The sequence below is a fragment of the Falco cherrug genome, chromosome 12, assembly GCF_023634085.1.
Source record: "Falco cherrug isolate bFalChe1 chromosome 12, bFalChe1.pri, whole genome shotgun sequence".
Classification (NCBI taxonomy): Eukaryota; Metazoa; Chordata; class Aves; order Falconiformes; family Falconidae; genus Falco; species Falco cherrug.
The window spans coordinates 16,472,107-16,492,370 of NC_073708.1; the positions used below are offsets into that span (position 1 = coordinate 16,472,107).

Below are 20,264 nucleotides of genomic sequence, written 5' to 3' on the forward strand. Positions count from 1 at the left end.
TAGGCTCACACTAGCTTAATTGTTGCTTTCCACATGGCTAAAAAAACTCCTCTTCAGGGAAACTATCTCCATCAAAACCATGGAAGTGGGAAGAGCTACTGTTTCAACAAGTTTACTTTAATTAGCAAGCCATAAGTTACTTAAAGTAGGGATCTCTGAAGTGCCTTCTGGAAGCACCACACAGGAAATGACAAGAAATTCAGTGCAGACAAGGTAAAAACTACATGCCTGAAGCGTTGATAGTTCTTGTCAGTCATACCACAGCTCTCTCCGCTGTAGTGGAGTACAAAATGTCACACCTACCATTAAAATAAAATTTCTGTTGGAAGTTAAAATGCCAACTGAGATTAACTTCTTGCTTGCCAATTTTGAAGTTAAGTTTAAAGGTTCTACATTTTCCAGAAACCTGCTTTCAAGTCTTCCCTAAGGTTAGCTCCATAGTGCCTTCCTACTGTACCATTTAGTTACCAACAAAATAAGTAACCTTTAAGTAACTATTTCACCACCATTTTAAAAACTTCTCTCCAAGAACTTCTCATTGCAAAATATCCAGCAGATGTTTTGGTTTTCAGAAAAACTTATCCGATATATAAATCTACTTTATCTCATTTAACTTGCACAACTAACCTACACTGCATGTCATATGGCACGTCCAATGTACCTTGACTTTACAGCCTTTGCCCAACACTGAATATGTTGTGGCTGTATTCTTACTCAAGCACTTAAAATGCACATCCAGTACTTGCACACCCATAGAATCTCTCAGAAGTTTGTGGGGGAAGTAAGTAAAATGTGTCTGCATGTTGTAACACTTCAAAATAGAAGTGTACTTCCACCATTTCTTGAGAAGCTGATCTCACAAAGTACTGAAAGTGCTCATTGATTTTTTTCACCTTGAGGTCTAGATCATAACCATAGATCCTTCCAAGAAAGACAGGCAGAAGACCTTCCATTAATCTGCTTAATGAATTAGTTTTTAATATGCTTCAGCAGCAGAAATAGCTGTCATTCTCTGTCAACACGAATGGCAACCTCCCTCTGAAGCTAAGCTACCTAAATCAGACTGAGTTGCGAACCATGACAACTAACTATGCATAGCACTGTATTTATCAAAAAAATCAAGATTAGATTTTTGTTAACTTTTGACTTGTTTGTAACACTTTCTAACTTCTTCATTAGAGATACGAAAATTTCAATGTTCATTTAGTTTCTCTGACTCCTGTATTGCCATAGCAATGCTACAGAAGGAAGAAGTGGAAAAGTCAGGGAAAAAACATGTGAAGAGGCTGGAGGATAAAATGACTGAGCACTCTCCCTATTCTTTCCAAGTGCCTTTTTCCTCAGCAGCACTGCCAGATTAAGGTCATTCATACTCCTGCACTCCTTCAGTTCTAACCACTGCTGTGGAACAACTTCTGTTAAGAAAAACTCCCTTGACAGCATTACTTTTTCAGCCATCTCAGTTCACTGATTTGTTTCACAGAATGGTTTGTCAGCACAGCAGAACAAATGCAAACAAGCAACTTGGGACACCAACTCCCTCAACAGGCACTGCCAGACTGCACGATTGGACTATAGACAGTTTCATTAACAATCCATGCAATTTCAGTAAATTTCTTCCAGACGACCTGTGTGATTCACAAATACTGCAACAGTAACAGACTATAACTACCCTATGAGTACAGACAGGTTTTGGAAGCCAAGTTAAAGATATCAAAATTTAACAACTAAATGCCCAAAGAACATTAAGAGAAAATTTTAATCCGCTGAGACAACTCATAAAAGTGGGACCTACAGATAATCATTTATTCACAGTAAATACAAGTCACCCTGAAGGGAACAAGAGTTTAGAGAGCCCAGCAGATTTAGCAGAAGGGAATTCAGACTAGCAGAGTATCCTACTAAGACAACTCACACAGGTTTAGGATCTCTGCCAAAACTGGAAAATATGGTATCACACAGGAGCACAGGAGAGGAAGGTGTAGTGAAAGAACTTATGATAACCACAGATAATCAGTTTAAGCAGTGAAAGTGTGAAATTGGTGATTAATCGCAATTGTGTCTAAAGTTACAAACTATGCTTCTATTAAACTTCAGGGAAAACTGAACTATGAAAAAAAGGGTTGTAAAATACCAGCAGTCTGTTCTGCTCTCCCTAAAGCAGGACAGTTAACATCTCACAGGGATGGGGGGGGGGGGGCGGGCGGAGTTTCACATATGGCTTTCCAATACAGCAGCTTGCTCCCCTCCCACTAGCTATGGAACAGCCAACTGACTTCTCATAAGCTTTCTGTTCAGTTTTCCTTCCCTTAATATCTATTAATTCTCTAATTTTTTAAACAAATTGAAGCACCTCACAGAAAGGTCTGGTGACTACTCAAGGCAGGTAAGCAGCAAGCTCTCACAGCCAGAAGGCAGCATAAAAGGGAAATTAGTTTTGAGAGCCACAACCATAGCTGGTTTACCCAGCACCACACATAACCAACCAATGCTTCCAAGCAGCTGCTAGCCTGTGACTGGGACCTAGTACCTCTGGTAGCAGCTGGAGAGATGCTGGATCCCTGCCACGTTTCTTCCCATCTTCCTTGCAGCTCCTCTGCCATTTATAAGATCTCATGCCAAACATTATCTGGTCACTGTGTCAACCATACCCCCTCCACCAAATAAAAAGATTCTGCTGAGCCAAGAAGACAGGCAGACTTAACAGGCTATTTCCTCTGCTCCAACCCACCCCCAAGCTTAGAATCTGTCTGAATCAAAACCCAAACAGTTCACTTTGCTATTCATAATGGCAACTTTGTTGCAACGGTCACTGTTCCAATTATACATTAACAGGCTATTAGTAACTTGCCATGAATTTCTTTCAAGCAGTTGTTATAGTACAAATCTAGACTATAGTCTATTGTTTCATGCTACTTCATGTAGCCAACCGAATATTGAACTTCCAATGTGCAGTGTCATAGAACATCTACAAGATATACTTCAACCTCCTTATATTTACACTATTTTGGATTCTGGTACAATCAAAACTACATCACCAACTGTACAGAAGAAGGATAAGACTCTAACCTAGACAACCCTCAGCCTAAAAAAGCAACGAGTAATGGTTTGGGCTAAGAAATACATTATCAAAACTATATTCCTTTACTACAGTTATTCAGGATAACAATAATTCAGGTCAGAAGGTACCTTGGGAATTCTCTAGCTGTGCTCAGTGTCTGAGGCCAGATGAGGTGGCTTTAGCAAGTCAGACCTTGAAAGCCTCCAGTGATGGGAGGCCATACGACCACCCTGGGCCCCTGTTCCACTGCTGAACTCTCCTTGTTGTGTGTGTGGTGTGGGGGAAGCATTCCACCCACCTACACCCATCAGAATCTCTCCTATTTTAACATATGTGTGTTATCTCTTGTCCCTCCTGCCATGCACCACTTGAAGAGACTAATTGCATCTCACTAATCTTCTCATAGGAGCTGGAAGACTGCTGTTAGGCCTCCCTGCAGCCTTTTGTTCTACAGACTGAATAAGCCTGGTTCCCTCAGCCTCCTCTCACAGGGCAAGTGCTCCAGTCCCTGACTGTCTTGCTGGCCCCTCCACCAAAGCTGCGTAGTTTGATATCTTTCTGGCTCTAGGAGAACCAAAACACGGTTTTCTAGATGTTGTCTAAAATGTTCTGGGTAGATGGAAATAACCATTTCCCCTCAATCTTCTGGTTCTCTTTGTGTTAATATAGCCAAAGATACTACTTGCCTTTGCTCACAGGACACACTGCTGGCTTGTGTTCTGCTTTCTGTCTGTCAGATCGGCAGCCAATCTTGCAAAGCTGACCCCCAGCCAACCTTAGCCTGGAGTTCTTCCTTTAGATGCAGGACTTTACTTTTGTCTGCTGAATTTTGTGATGTTCCTGCCAGCCACCCCCTGCTATCTTGCTCAAAGTTGAGGTAACCCATGTCCACTCCCCTCCTCTTTCACAAATCCTGCCATTTTTAACACAGACTGTGGTCAGGTCATGACTTATCCTTGGTAAATATATGCTGACTGTTCCTTATCACCACCTTTCCATGTGTCCAGAATGGTCTTCCAGGAAGACTTACTCCATGACTTCCCTAGGGACCAAAGCGAAGTTAACCACTCTGTGGCTCCCTAGGCTGAGCTTTTGGCCCATTCTGAAGACAGGTGTAACATTTGCTATTCTCTGACCGTTTCAGACTACCCCTGCTCTCCACAACCTATGACATTAAAGAAAAGCCCCATGAGAACATCACAGTTCTCTTTGTGCTCTTGAAAGCTGCCTGTCTGGTCCCATGGGCCTTCATGTGTCAGGTTCACATGTTTAGTTAAACATGTTATAGGAAGCCAATTCACAGAACACTCAAGCAAGCAATGCTCAACAAATCCATCATGGATAGAAGTTAAAGGGTCATTTAAGGCAGAAAACCTTTGTTCTATCAATGACTTCAGGACAACCACTCTATATAAGCTGTTCCTTGTCAGCAAGATGAGAAGTTGTAACTTGTTTACTCTACCCAGCTCTTCCTAGTCAACCATACTACCCATCATGATCATACATGATTTTCATGCAACACATTACTATCCCAATAGGGTGGCGTTGGTTTGGTTTTGGTTTTTTTTTTTATATATCCTTTGAAGTGCCTTGCATTTTGGCTATGATTTTTACTCTAAATTCTTTAGTCTGGTTAGACACTTTAAAGAACTCTAGTCATCGCATATCTTTTCAGTAGGGGGTGTGTGGGGGGGGCGTGTTTAAGTAGCTCTATGCTTTCAAAAGTATATCCATCACAATACCTGAAAAAAGTATAAGTCTTGTTTCTATTAGAAGAAGTGGTAGTAAGAACAGAGTCTCTGTAGCCCTTTCAGATGATTAGCAGCTAGACCTATGGATCTGTTGCACGTTAGAAAAGTTTGGCCAAAAGATTGAGGGGAAATGGTTATTTCCATCTACCCAGAACATTTTAGACAACATCTAGAAAACCGTGTTTTGGTTCTCCTAGAGCCAGAAAGATATCAAACTACACAGCTTTGGTGGAGGGGCCAGCAAGACAGTCAGGGACTGGAGCACTTGCCCTGTGAGAGGAGGCTGAGGGAACCAGGCTTATTCAGTCTGTAGAACAAAAGGCTGCAGGGAGGCCTAACAGCAGTCTTCCAGCTCCTATGAGAAGATTAGTGAGATGCAATTAGTCTCTTCAAGTGGTGCATGGCAGGAGGGACAAGAGATAACACACATATGTTAAAATAGGAGAGATTCTGATGGGTGTAGGTGGGTGGAATGCTTCCCCCACACCACACACACAACAAGGAGAGTTCAGCAGTGGAACAGGGGCCCAGGGTGGTCGTATGGCCTCCCATCACTGGAGGCTTTCAAGGTCTGACTTGCTAAAGCCACCTCATCTGGCCTCAGACACTGAGCACAGCTAGAGAATTCCCAAGGTACCTTCTAACTGAAGCCATCTTTTGCCCCTTTGAAGTATGACTTTCCTTAATAAGGTTGATTCATACTATTAAAAAGGAGTAGCCACCAAAGTAAATGCATTCTCATGTCCGCAATACTACAATCATTTGCAATTCTGGTTTTACTTGCTCACACTCTCCCTCAAGAAATAACTTTAAGTGGTTTAATTCTATTTGATAAGCAAAATGAAATTATTAGTTTTAAATATCATTACAGAACAACATATTTCCCTGTATATTTCATATGTAGAGAAATAGGGTAGGGCAGTCCTGTAACAGCTGTTTGTTTGGTTTTGATAATGTGTTTGTACACAAAGAGAAGCAGCTGAAGGTGGTATCAGGGAGAGAACAATGCTATCAGGTCACAACGCACCTTCACAGATCAGAACTTCCCCTTACTTGTATACTTAGCATCTCCTTGAACACAGCAACTGCCCTTTCAGTTTCTACAGTACCCAAATACAGGATTCCAAGGCAACATACCTAAGGCAGTATGAGCATGCACCCAAGCAGTGAAAGAGATAACAGACAACAAGCTGACTTGCACTGTGGGGAAGAAAAAAAGGATTTCAGGTGATCAAAACCCTTTAGATTTCCTTCTTTAAGTTTAGTCCACAAGAACAGCAACCTTCATAAGCACTCCACTGAAAGAAATTAAAAATAAATCAATCATAAATACATTTTTATTATCCTCCAAGATATTTAGCAGATAAATACCTCCAGACTCATCAGGAATGCTCTCATCATTAGCTCTCTTCCTCTCAAAGAAAATTAAACCTCTTGATTTCACTCCTCCATAGAGATTATACCTTTTAGGAAGAGACCATCAGCTTGAAATCTAGATTGTTCAAAGGGTAAATTCAACTAGTTTCAGTGCTTTCACTAACAGGTATTACCCTGGCCAAGGACCCTCCAGCAATACCTGTGGTTTTATAATTTTTCTCCCAGTGTGTTTTACTCAAAGACACACTTCCCCTCCATTTCCTGCAAGGAAGGCCTGTAAAGAAGGTGAAACCAACTCTGCAGCAAGGTCAGAGGTCAGTCACATAAAAAGTCCTGCCAACTCACAAAGAGAAGATTCATATTGGCTTCTAGTCACATGCATTTCTTGCCTCCAAGCTTTCTCCTCAACTAGTATGAGGAGCACAAAATATGCTTTAAAGCAATTCTAGATGCTTCTAGTACTACATTCATTCACATTTATCTACATCTAAATATGTAAGTCCACTCTCTACCAGGAAATGAACTGCAACTTACTTGTTACAGCTGCTCTCCTCATAAACTGTACCTGATCTCCTGATGCAGGGAAGGACAAACATAACTGTATTGGTGGCCAGTCTTTATACTAACTACCACTCTTTCACCTATTAAAAAAAATATATACCTCAACAACTGGTGACTAGCCATATTAATCCAACTTTTGAGAAGCATCTATACCCGATTTAAAATTCCTCCCCAGTAGAAAAGACAAGCTGTTGAGAAGCCACACACCTATGTTTGACAAAAGAGGAGTTAACTGTGGAAAACATTACTACATTATATTCTCAGTACAGATCCACATGTCACCCACTTGTATGTAGCTCCTTGCAAAGACCCTTTTCACTCTCACTACTTCATTACACACATTCTTTCACTTTTGCCTGCCCTCATCCTCCTTCCACCAAACAGCAATGAACCTATTAACCTGTACTCTAATACTATAGGAACTAAGCTTTTTTTCCTCTTTCCTGCTTTCAAATTAATTGTAATCTGAGCTCTCAAAAAAGCAACAAACATTAACTTGTTAACTTTTACCAACCTGATTACAGACCAAAAGAACAAACAACAGGGAAACTGTTCTCTTATTATCCCATGCTTTTGACAGTTTAGGTATAAAACATCGATCCCTTTCCCTTACACTAATTCAGGAGAAAATCATGCTATTATCTATTATATGTTTGACCTTCTGAAGTCACGAGCGGGGCCTAACCATCAGAAATTCAAGAAACAAGCATAATGCTACACTGGCAGGCCCTTTCACTTAGTTATGGAGGCCCTCTCCTTTAAATAGCGCCCAGATACTTGGCGAATGGACGGTAATCCCTAGTAATTCAACACTAGTATCCGTGCCCGGAGCATCCAACACCATACCATATTGTTCTCTTTGACTAACAAAAGTATCAACCCACTCTTCCTACAGAAATCAAACACCATAGAAAAGAAAACACGTTATGGCACATCCTTTCAGCCAGCAACAGTTCCCCATGTTTTAGCGGACTAAAAAGGTAAGCTTTAAGCACATTCGAGCTGTCTGGCTTCACAACGACTAAGAGGCGAGGCGTTGCGAACAAAAAAAGAAACGAAAAATAAAGTTACCAGCGAACACCACCACCCCCTTTTGTGCGGCTCTTCCCGCACCCGAGTGAACGCTGCCGTCTCGGGCAATACCCCTACACGGGAAGGAGAACAGAGCCCCGCGGTACCTTCCGCGCCACACCGCCCCGGCCCCGCGCGGGGCCCGCAGCCTGCGTCCCTTTGTTGTGGTCACCCCGCAGCACCGCTGACCCCGCACCGCCCGCCGGCGTCCGCCGCGGAGGGAGCTTCCTCGCCCGCCCCCGAAGGCCTCCGGGGTCCCCCGCGCCACAGCGGGGCCCCCCGCGCGCCCTCCCCGACGGGTGGCGCGGCCGCCGCGGGGGGAGCGGGATGCGGCACCGGCGGCCCAAGCCGCGGGGCGCGCCCGCCCACCCGCCACCCACCCCCGCGCGGGGCCCGGCCGCCCCTCCCTCCATCCCCCCGGCCGCGGCCCGCCCCCCCACCCCTCACCTCATTCGGTCTCTCCAGTGGTGCCAACCGCCTCATACAGGGAAATCAGCGAGCACGGGAGCCTCCCCGCGGCGCCCCGGTGCGGCCGGGCCCTCGGTGCGCGGCGGGACCCCCCGGGCACAGACCCCGCGGCGCAACGGCGGAAAGGCGGCGGGGGAGGGGTCAGACCCGCTTCACAGACAGCCCGGCTCCACCGTAGCCCCTCGCCATTTTTGTTTCCCGCGGAGGAGAAGCTGGTGCATTCTGGGAGCACAAAGGGCCTCGGCCCCGCCCCGGCGGGCCCCGCCTGCGCCGACAGGCAGCTCCTGGGCCGGGGGCGGGGAGGACGAGCGCCGCGGCGGAAGGACACAGGTGATTCCGAACCTTTGCCGCTGGTGAACAAAGAGGGACTACTTTAGGCGTGCTTGCCAAAGCAGAGATCCCTGCCCGCCGCCCGGGACTCGTTGCGGCAGTGCTGAGGGGTGCTCGCCGCCGCGCCAGCCGCTGCCTATTGTTCCCCGCCGCACCTGCGGGGAGGCGGCCCGGGCTCGGCAAGCGCCGCCCGGCCGGCCGCGCCCACCGCTCCGGGGGTCCCTAGCCCGGGCTCGGGGCCGCGGCGCGGTTCCCCGCGGGGAAGGGGCGGCCATGGCATCTAGAATGATCCAGGGCAGGTGGGAGTGGAGCCCGGCCGGCCCGGCCCGGGTACCGGCAGCTGCTGCGGTCGCTTAGCTGGTGCCGAGGGCGCGGGGTGCGGGCTGGGCGGGCGGCGGGGCGCCCCTCTGCGGCGGCAGGCCTGGGGTTGCTGCCATTTTAGGAGGCGGGCTGAACCCCGGGTTCTGCTGGTACAGCTACCGCCAAAACCCAAGTGAGATAGGCTTTTCGCTTTCCATCACGGAGAAGAGAGCAAGCCTGCTTCTGCCGATGGTTTCTTAGACTGTAGTATTGGACCAGTCCCCGTAGTCCCCGGGATGCAGCTGCCCCGTACAGCGGTGGCGCTGGTTACAGAGCTCGGCCTGGCTCCGTAAGGGCAGCTGGGCAGCACGGCTCAGGCCTTTGCGCCAGATGGGAATACAAATAGGGGATCGGATCTCACCAACTAGCGTAACGGACTGGAGGGTGAATGTCCCATTCCGGGCTCGGTCCTGCTCATGCTGCCCCAGCTCTCACAGCCGCCTTCCCTCCTAGGATAAGCTGCTGAAAGTAAGACACTGGATGGGTTTGCCATCCCAGGAGGGGGCACAGGGAGGGAGGCCTGGGCAGAGCACCCGAGTATGGCTTAGTCTGGCCAGCTCCTAGTTACATCCGAATAAAGCAGTATTTATGACTGAAATATCTTATGCACAGTTGTTTTATATACAAGTTTTCGGGGAAAGTTCTCCCCTGGATGCGCTGACTAGACACTGTTCAGTAATCATGATGGCCTGCTGCTAAAAACAGACTTCCACGACGCAAAGACCCCCATCCGCTCTTTGCGGGTTTTCACGTACTGCAAACAGCAGTCAGGTACCACTAGTGCTAAAGGCAAAGGGGCCACCAGCAGGAGAAAACAATTGCGCTCAATAGGAGATATATGTGCATACAAGTTTTTGGGTTTTATTCACAACAGTGGTGTGAGAACCGGTGTGTAGCTAAGTTAAATAGCAAACTTCTTACTCAGCAACTGAGTAAACATGATTAAACATCAATAATTGGCTCCCTCACAAATTTTTTTAATGTCAGACTTGGAGGTTCTTACCAGCCTTGTCCTGCTGTATCTTTGCAATAACTTAAGACTTGTCAACTTAGAATCACTCCCCTATAATGTAAATTGTTTCACCACCAGCACCGTAAAAACCCCACAAACCCAACGTACAAGCTCCTGACCAGCAAGACACATGCTAGCTCTACCCTCCTTGTCCTTACAACATTGTTCCCAAGAGCAGCTCGCATAACCCCACTGCAGAATTGCAGAGCTGCATGGCCTTGTCCTATCTATAAAGCACCACTTGTCACAAAGCTATGAGTTACTGCTGGAATAGCATTATCTGAGGGCAGCAGAAAAAGAAACTAGGATTTGCTATGTTATATAAGAAGAATTGGGATTTGATAAATTATTTTTCTGTTACAGGGGTTGCCCTATTTAGGCCAGAATGTACCCCTCAAAGCTTGTTGCCGTTAGCTTTATTACTACAAACAGCAGACTGTATCAGTACTTTCCCACAACCTAGATTCCACATAATATCTTTCTCGAGTCATATCCAAGGAGCACGATGTAAGCTTATAGCCAAACACTAAATAAAACGATTTAAAACTCTGTCCTTTAAGGCCAGCTATTACTGATAGCTAGAAAAATTCCAAGCCATATGCTTCCTACACTCACGCCTCACTCCCCACCACCTTAATTTAGTAGCTCATACTATAACATCCTTTTTTAATCAGTTTAACAGGTCACTGAATCTCCATGTGACAGGAAGCCCCTTTCTAGAGCAGTGACAGTGTTGCTCCTACCCATCCGATCCCTCTGCTAGACCGAGTAAATACTGAGTATTTACAAGTATTACAAGTAAATGGCTGAGGTATACGTAGACACACAGGACTTCAGAAATTTGCACTGGAAGAGTCATCTTCATTGTTCCTTTACCCAACCTGACCAGATTATTACAGAGTTGGGGATCTTACTGGAAATGTGCAAATGACCCTTTACAAATGATTTTCAAGTTCAAACACTCAAATCAGAAAACCAGTATTTGCAGCAGCAGGAGGATCCTTGTTAATTACTGGTATATGCAGGGCAAAGAAATCAACAGCAATAGTAAAAAACCTAGTTCAAAAATTCTCCACAATTCCCATTACTATACTGTGAACCACATATGATTCATCTGATTAGGAGCAAGCTAGAATCTTTGCTTTCTATTCAGTGCTAGTAGTAAAACAATCAGTTATTTCTTCTGTTAACGTATGGCAAGACTGTATGATTTTAGAATGAACTTCCCTGCCTTACTTTCTTTTTTGTCTTCCACTAACACCTCAAAAGTATTTGAACAAACAGTTTAAGCAATCTCTCCTGTTGTGTTTCAATTCCAGACATATTGTGTGTGTACTTTGAGGTACAGAGTGTCCAAAGCCAAATTAAATTACTTTCTGTCCAATGTCAGTAAGTGCTTTCTTCTGTAGAAGTTTCAGGAAAAAAATAGTCTTTGATTATCTATCAGATTCTACTTAATAATAGGTATGTTTAACTTTATTCCATGTCATCTCATAAATAGCTGTATTTCAGGAAGGAGCTGAATAATAACAACCTGGCACTGTCTTCACCTCTGTTTATATTTGTCCACATACTGGTAGGCAAGCTCTTGCCATAAAGACATGCAAAATCAGTGTCTTGGCTTTTAAAAATTTTATCTTCCCTTGCTCACACAGCAGAGAAAAATTAAATTTCATATCCAAAATGTAAATTCACTGGTACCCAGCAGAGGTGGATAAATTTGAAGAGTCAGAAACAGTGGTATTTCCCTCAACTGGTGGCCCTTCTCTCAAATGTTAACATATTTTTTTAAAGGCTGGTGTTATTTTTATATACTTTCCTGGCCACAGTGGTCACATAAATATTAAACAAGGAAACCAAAATGTACAAACTCCAAAAGTGTACGTCAGCAGTGTATGTAGATGAAAGCACCAACTGCTGCACAGTATTATTTTCCATTACCTTATTGTATCACAGAACATAATGTCAAAATGATACCCTTGAACAAGACAATACTGTAAAGCTTATCCTTGTACAGATGGTTGTCATGACCACAATTCAGTAAGGAGGGAAAATTAGATCCCAGGCCATTTTCTCTGCATTGTTAAAACATGGGAACAGTGAGGAAGCTCACCTGGGATCTTTCTATCTTAAATCAAGATAAGTATGGTACATCTATTTTTACATAAACATAATAATTAGTGTGACAATGCTCATATGCTGCATTTATTATGGCTCACCTCAGAAAACAATCCTCAATTTCAAAATCTAAAAGCAGGCAAGCAATATTATAAAGAATTTTATATTAATTGCCTTACAACTAGCTAACAATTTTTATCATAAAACACAGTAATTATTCTATCTTTATACCAAAGTTATAAAAATAGCACTGAAAACATTTTAAAATAGACATCTTTGAATATTTTTCCAGATAGACAAGACTGCTAATAATTTTTCATCCTCAATATCAATAATAATATATTAACAATACAGAGGAAAATAATATTACTGGCTGTAAAGTACCCTGATATTGGTCTTCACCATTGCCTTTCCCATCTTCTTTATCTTCTCAGGGATCAGGGAATCCTGAAAAAACCTGCCCTGTACTCCATCATCTTCTTGCAAATGTCCAGCTCTTGCTTGCTATCTTGAACTGTAAATATATCTTTATTTCCAGTGTTCACTGTCACGATCATTGGTTGACCCAGTTTAGCCAGTCAAATACTATTTTTTCCTGTTAAATTAAATGTATAGAAAACCAACATATTTGCCCCACTAATTCTAAGCAATTATTTCTTCATTCTTATCTCCTTAATATTTATCAACCTACTGCTCATAACTTTCGAAGATAGAATATTGTGAGAGTATTGCAGTCCTGTTTTTGAATGTAAGTTTCTAAAGCACTTCTGCAACACATGCATTAAACAGCAATTACTGTGTGGGTAAGTATATGGTCTGTTTGTATCGCAATCTTTATTAGCCTTTGAACTAAGCCACATTTAAACTTGAAAACCATTAGAAGGTTGTTTACCTTCTAAAAAGTAACATTTAGCAATCTGTTCTTTAAATCCTGACACTGTTACTCAAAACACCAAAGCCTTAACAAACCCAACTATGAGCTCTGCATCTAGTAACAGAGATTTCAGATGCTTGAAAAAATGTCAAGTTGCAGCTTAAGAAGTCCTTAATACTTGATTCACTTAGAAATTTATTCCAGATGTGTAACCTTTCTGAAATTACTTGTAAAACATAAGTCAGGATTTTGTATGCCTGAGTGGTCTTTGGTAGGTGGATAGATAGTTCACGTGCTCTATAGTTCACAATTCAAAGCACTTATAAGCTATTAAATGTTCACATAATTCTAAGAGAAGACCTTAGTTATTCCTAATGTGTAGTTCGTATTTCATACCCCACGATGGCTGAAATCTCTGTTTGCTGGAAGTGGCTGAACAAGAAGCAATCCCTCAGTTCACGTATGTGTAACAGTGGAAAAAATGAAACTTGTAATAATATCAGATACTCAAGGACTGAAATAGAGCTTGAGACACAGTGTTTCTACATTATTTACAACATCTTTGAGCATGCTAGCAAAAGAATGAGAAGGGCTGTTGTTGTGAGAGACTATGTCTTGCATCTTAGTTACACTAACATTTTTTTGTGCCAAAAGACAGTGAGTGAGGACCAAAGGAGAAAAAAATAAGTGCTTGACTAGGTTTGGCCTTGCTGAGGGTGCTTATGTATGAGTTACTGTGCTCTTACTGGTAATACTGTCTCTTCTGTGCTGAAGACTTACGAGCATATGTGGCATTATTTTAGCTCCAGAAAATAGCTGCGAGAGAACTGCAGCTTATTACTATTCTAGCTAGCGCAAATTTTGTGAAGGTATGCAAGCATAGTCCTGAGTAATCTTTCTTCCTGGCTTTTTCTTGTGAGACCAGTGCATAAAAATATGAGCTCGTTACTCAGAGTTGGAATTTAAGAGAGGTTTACTACTCTCTGTGCACTGTCATTCTGCTGCCATGGTCATATAATCACCTTCTTTCAGAAAACACACAGCTGCCAAGACTTGAAATTTTGGTTAATTGCCTGGATCAGAAAGAGATTCCGGTTCTCAAACTCCCTGGGAATTCAGTCATGCACCGGTGTGATGCATTCCTTCCCCTACTCTCCAAGCACAGATCTGAAAACAGTTTCTGAAGCTCTTGTGACTAAAGCTAAAACACATAGTCAGCATTTCAGAGTTAAAGCCTAAGCAAGCGTTTTAGTCATACACTTTAGCTATGTTCTGCAAATTTGCAAAACTAACTTCAGTCTCAAATATTTTACATCGTGATGGGTTGTATCATAGCTTCATGAAGACTGTGGATCATAGTTTTATGGCAAGGTTTTGTCTGTCAGCATCTATGCTCCTTTGTGGACTGTAAAAATGCCTGCTAGAGCAGAATTTCCAGCTCTTGTGTGGTTAAATTTTGTAGCAGTACAGGCCAGACTTACCCCTTAACTCTAAACTGAATTAAAAAAATGTTTAACAGCCCCTCAGGACACAGTTACATGGCAGAATATTGCCATTTCATCCGCAGTGAAAAATCTGTTCTGGACATCAGTCTAGCCAGAGGGAGAATTAGTACAGCATTCCTTCTGCTCTCCCACCACCTGGAATGCAGTATGGGCCTTCTCACAAGCTTTCAGCAGGCCTGCCAAGTCCCACTCAGATGGAAAGTCCCTTGCTCCTCTTATTTTCTTTTATTTTTCCTAATAGCATCTCTTTATCTGATGATGATGGAGACAAAATACTTTGGGACAGTGCAGCATGACAGGATCCTGCTAACATTTAGAGCCGTTTGCAGTCTTGTAAATTCAGGTGCAGGGGCTGGACGTAAGGCAGTAGCCCTCTCTGTAGCTGCTGCCAGTCCAAGAGAGCTGCGTGGAAAGAATTGTAAGTGGTCCCAGGCCAATGCACTAGCCAAGCCATCAACTTCATTTTTCCATTGCTTATGAAATAGTGATACTACTACAGTTAACTTTGATGTGCTTAAGTAAAAGGAGCAACCTAAGTATCATTGTTTTGGCTAATCCAAATGTACTAGCTCTTGTCCAACATGTACTTTGATCTTTCCACACTGATGCCATGTTATCTCAGCCTGAAAGCCCAGATTCTGTTCTCATACAGCGTTGCTTATCTGCATTCAGTTATAGAACAAAACGTCTACAACAAGCCAACAGGGAAACATAAACTGACCTTCAGTTTGATCCCATGGACTGCCATCTCTCTTTCAGATGACCAAATGCATGATCCATGGTCATGGGCAGCTTACAAAGCGACAACTCAAATTTCTGCTTATGTAACGTATGAGCTGCTTCTTGGGTCAGGAAAACAGAAGTTTGCCAAGCAGGACTGACAAGTAAACATGCTGGCCCTGTGAATTCACTGATAACTAAAAAGCATTATGTGATGCCTTCAGCCTGGCTGGAATTGAGGACCACATGCTTTCGGAACCCAGGCAGCACTGGTGGCCGTACAGGGGTCCTGGTGGCTCTGCTGTGCTCCGTTACAGCAAATCAAAGTCCGTCCTCCTGCCCATAAGGAATGCAAAGGGGAATACCCAGACCTGCCATAAGCAGATATGAAGACAATTTCAGGATGAGAAAGACCACATTCAAGGGGCTTGCCTATATGAAAACACCCCAAAAAGCTAAGACAAACTTATGAAGACAAGGCACGAAAGGGGAAGTGTACTAAGTATGTGTGAGGATTATCTAATTAAGAAGTCAGGTTGCTACAGTTTAATACTCCTTCAAATTACAACAGTGTTTTGCCAGTTTGCCTCTCCCAGGACCTTTACCAACTCTCTCAAATTTCTCAGGTAGGAATGATTCTAGAGCTGTACTTTCCAAGCACAGGAGAAAATGCAGGCAAGCATTAACAAGACACTGTGCTAGCATGCAGGTGATTCCTAAAAGTAGAACTGATTTTCTTTTGCCCTGCCTGGAATTCAGCAGACCAAGAGGCCAAGTAGTGATGGCCTCCAAGGACTTTTTAATTTACTGCAGGTTTTAGGATGTAAAATGTCTGTGACAGTGCTATCATGCTAGTAAATATATAATGTTGTATCAGATTACTGGTGTGATTTAATTACCAGTGGATAGCCTGTGGCAAAAAGGGCATTCTTACTTGCTAGACCTGTAAATCCAGGTCTTATTTAAAAACATTTTTAATCAGAAACAGCAAACTGTAGGAATTAATCACTGGCTGAATATGTTGTTTTCTTCCATTTAGAATGCACTTTGAATTAGACATGATGGCTGGGAAGAGGGACGGAAAAAAAAAAGAGATGGAAAAGTTGTATGGTTTCCACTTTGTTCTCATTTTTATTTAAAATAAATTGTAACTCAGTTTCTGATAGGGAATAATAGTTGTGGTTAGAGTTTGACTTGAAGTAAAACTAGACATAAATCTATTTCCTCAGTTGTGTAAATGAGTCCAGGTTCAAACAATACTGTGCAGAAGGGTTTTAATATGGACAGTTAGTTGCAGCTGGGATAAAACATAGGTAAAAGGAGGTCGGCTTGTATGTCAGCACACAGTAAGTCTGTTTGTTGGTGTATATAGAGGCAGTCATAAAATAAGTTGATTGAAAACTCTGCAAATCTCACATCAAAGCTGACCTAAACTATAAGAAGTTATTTAATACATATCTAGACAAAATAGAAAATAACTATCTCTAGTCATCTGAAATATTTTTAGAGAAATCGTACTACCTCTGTCAAATACGACTGCATTGACCAGCTACCAGTTAACCCTTATTAGAGGTGTAAGAGTCTAACAAAGACTCTACATAATTAGAGAACTGTTCAGTTTACTTCACCCACTACTAATTTTTTTTGCAGGTATACTCCCAAATCCCAAGCTTAGATTGGTTTTGTGGGTTGAAAATGCAGGTTTGTGGATTAAATCTCCTCTTGTGCAGCTACTTTGTAATATAAAAGATCTAGAAAGGATCTGATGACCTGCTCGGTCAAAAAAAAAATGCTTTATCTGCTACAGCTTCTGTCTGGGTGTGATGCTGTTGTCATTTGAATGCTCTGTTTGGAGAGAGGGCTCTGAACCTACATACAATGAGAACTCGGGGCATGCACGTTCATCGTAACAGCACTGAATATATTTGGTTTATCACAAAGGATATATTTTCAATGTGTTTCTTTTGAGCTAATAAATGCTTTAATTAACTGCAATAGTTTATTCTTTGTACACTCAGAGAAATTATAGCTATTTTAATAGAATTAATTGTGTATAAAATGCAGCCTTTGTTTCTTTTAAACCTAAGGCAAGGAATCAAATAGCATGATTTCTGATGTCGATTCATACAGAGCAATCTTAAAATACATCTTTGAGGCCTGTGTTCTTACAGATACTGTACCTTCAAATAACAAAATTACTTCAGTTGCAATTCCACAATGCATTCTCTTTAGCAGTTGGGCTGCTTTACGAAGTTCCCACCACAACCTCCTCAGGTGCTCTCCACACATCCTTAATGAAGGCAAAAGCTGTGCTGCAAATACCATCACAGAAACTGGGCTAAAAAATAATCTCTGATTAAAAATAATAAAATAATATTGGTGGTCTAGGTTATAAGACTGTCTCAAACCAGTTTTATCCAGATTGGGGGTCGGGGGTGGGAACAGGGATGACTGTGGCAGAAATAAAATAAGCTGGGAGAGGACAGAGGAAAAATTATTTCTGTTGTGAATTTTGGTGTTGCTAAAAAAGCATGTGGCAGAACTGGTCAGTGAGAACTGCGGTGCTGCGCAGAGCCAGGCTTGCGGAGCCTTGCAGGAACTGTGCATAAGCCTAATTTGACAAGATACTTTTAGAATATATTGATATGATACAGTCAGTCTATGACTGCAGTGATACCTCCCCAAAGTTAAACGAAGCATATAGATATATGTAATACTGTATACTATATTAGCATAAGCTTGCTCATTTACTTAAAGAATTTTAAACTGTTACTGCTCCAGCTTGCCTTTTGGCGTTCTATTAGAGAAAAAAAACACCTTTAGAAATGCTGTAACTTAGTAGTTACTCTGTTGTCATTTATTTATTATTTTGTATAGATAGGTCAAAAACATCTGTTCTTCAGCAATGTGTACTACTACATAGCAAAGAACTCAAAGAATACATTTTAGATTACTGAATTTATTTTGTTTGAGTATTTTTAATGATGTAAGAAAACTGGTATGTGAATTGAAGTTCCATACTTCCTTTACAACAGCATTTTTGCTTCTAAAAGAAAACATTCTAAGTATAAAATGGTTTTATTTTATTCTGGTAATTATGTTAACAATAGGAATAGCTGCTAAGTACTGTAGAAATTTAGAGGTTGACAAATTTAAAATAATCCAATTAATACCTTTTGCCTACCGGGATGTTTTCTATGAACAATCCCACAGAACTTTACAGAAAGTAGGCTACAGGAATTAATTAATATACAATCAATACACTGCCTACTCTAGGGATCAAAAAAGGCATCTGCTCTCTGCCAGGAATATAGTTGACTGTCTGGCTCTTTGTTTTGTTGTTTATTTAAAGGGAAGTGAAAACTGTTTTATCTAGAAAAAACAATGGTGAATACTTAGGTTGATCAACTGTACATATAGCTAGTTAACAGCTTGGAATTTAAGCAACGAATTGCTGCTTCCTTCATAAAGGGTGAGAAGTTTTGTAAGGAAGTTCATGTATTACAAATCACCTCAGAATTACCAACTTTAATAAAATAATACCAAGCAAAAAAATCTAGACTTAACAAATTTATAATCCTTGCAAGTGTATATATATGTATGTATTTTTTTTTTCCTAAAAGGAAATATTTATTTCCTAAAATTTTCTGCTAACTGTTAGTGCTTTTCCAGGGTGCTGTCAGAATCCCCTAACAATTCAGCACAAAATTTCTGTATTTCACATACAGATGTTATGAATATAGCAAAAGAAGTAAGACAAAGTGTTACGTTCTGAGTAATTTTTGCCAGTGTCACTAAGACTGTTTGGTAAGGCATGCCCGTACATTGTACTAATTCTTGCATACAGGGCCAAATTCTCAGCTTCATTAAAGCCTGCAAACTGAAGCCGATTTACTTATGTATGATTTAAAGCCTGAACGAATGACTAGTTCAGTTCAAATTCCTACATAACACAATGATTCATTCACGCTGCCCAACAAATCACTGGGCTGGAGTATGTATTTTAAGAAGACATCAGTTGAAGGGCAGATTTGAAGAGCTTTTCTTCTTATCCCATTTTAAGCAGTTCCTGTTTCTGCTGCTTCTTCCAAATGCCAAGCTATTCCTGTATTTCTGAATATGACAGTCCACAGCGGCATGTGGAATCAAACCAGAGAACTGGTGTGGCTTTTTTATTTTTCTGGGTTATTTTTAATTTGGATTTGTCAAACAGTTCACCATTCAGCTAGAAAAACAGTTGTATGGCAGGAGTGAGAGAACAGCATGGGAGTAGGTGTAAGTAATAGAGGACAAGAGGAAAGGGTTTCACATAGCAGGTCTGTTATCAGTAGTTGCTCTTCTGCCCATTTTTCCCTTCTGTACCATAGCCGGCAGAAGGCAGGGCATATCTGTCCCTCACTAGCTGAGGCTCACAGTCTAGCATTTTAGTGTGAACTGATTTTCACAGGCAATTAAAGCAAATATGCTGGACTGTGAACTGAAACAGTTCTGTTGTGGAAATGTCCTCCGGCAGAGGGGATGGCAGGGCAGCTGGGGGTAGCAGTGTATTAAACCATTGCAGCTGTTTTCTTCATTGCACTTAAGTCAGAGCTCTTAATTAAGAACACCACGTGTTGAAAAATGTACTACCCTGCTAGGTAATTTGTTCTGATACTAAACTTCCTTAGAGGTTAAAAATTAACATCTCCTTTCTGAATTGATTTCTGCTGACATCTTCTCACCATTGACCTTATGTCATCATGTACTAATTTCAGTACTGGAATCCAGTGTTTAGAACCTAAGTAGCATTTTGGAAAGAGTGTGGTCTAGAACTTGGATGTTTCCTAGCTCTCTGAGCTACCTTATAAAGTAAGGAGGAAGACGGAAGTGCTAATTCAGGGTAAGAAGTTTTGGGAAATGGCAGTAGGGCATTAAGAAAATGCCAGCTAGACTATTTATCTTTATAGGAAAGTCCACAAATAGGAATGAAGACTCTAACATTCCAATTATTAAAATGGGTTTATTAACAGATGACCACTATGAGCATAAGATAGACAGAACATACAAGTATTTTACT

General features: G+C 41.9%; 1 protein-coding gene across 2 annotated transcripts in view; it reads right to left on the reverse strand.

The window, feature by feature from the left end:
• MTF2 (metal response element binding transcription factor 2) overlaps nucleotides 1–8,510 on the reverse strand; it is a 28,619-nt gene extending 20,109 nt beyond the window's left edge. The window contains exons 1-2 of one of the 2 annotated variants that reach the window (XM_055724228.1): nucleotides 8,269–8,510; nucleotides 5,950–6,012 (exon numbers count right to left, since the gene is read on the reverse strand). In XM_055724228.1, the coding sequence (XP_055580203.1) occupies nucleotides 5,950–6,012; nucleotides 8,269–8,273 (68 nt within the window). In that variant the 5' untranslated portion in view covers nucleotides 8,274–8,510. The remainder of the gene's footprint in view (nucleotides 1–5,949; nucleotides 6,013–8,268) is intronic. The other variant, XM_055724229.1, reaches the window with a different exon arrangement.
• Nucleotides 8,511–20,264: the final 11,754 nt, after the last annotated feature.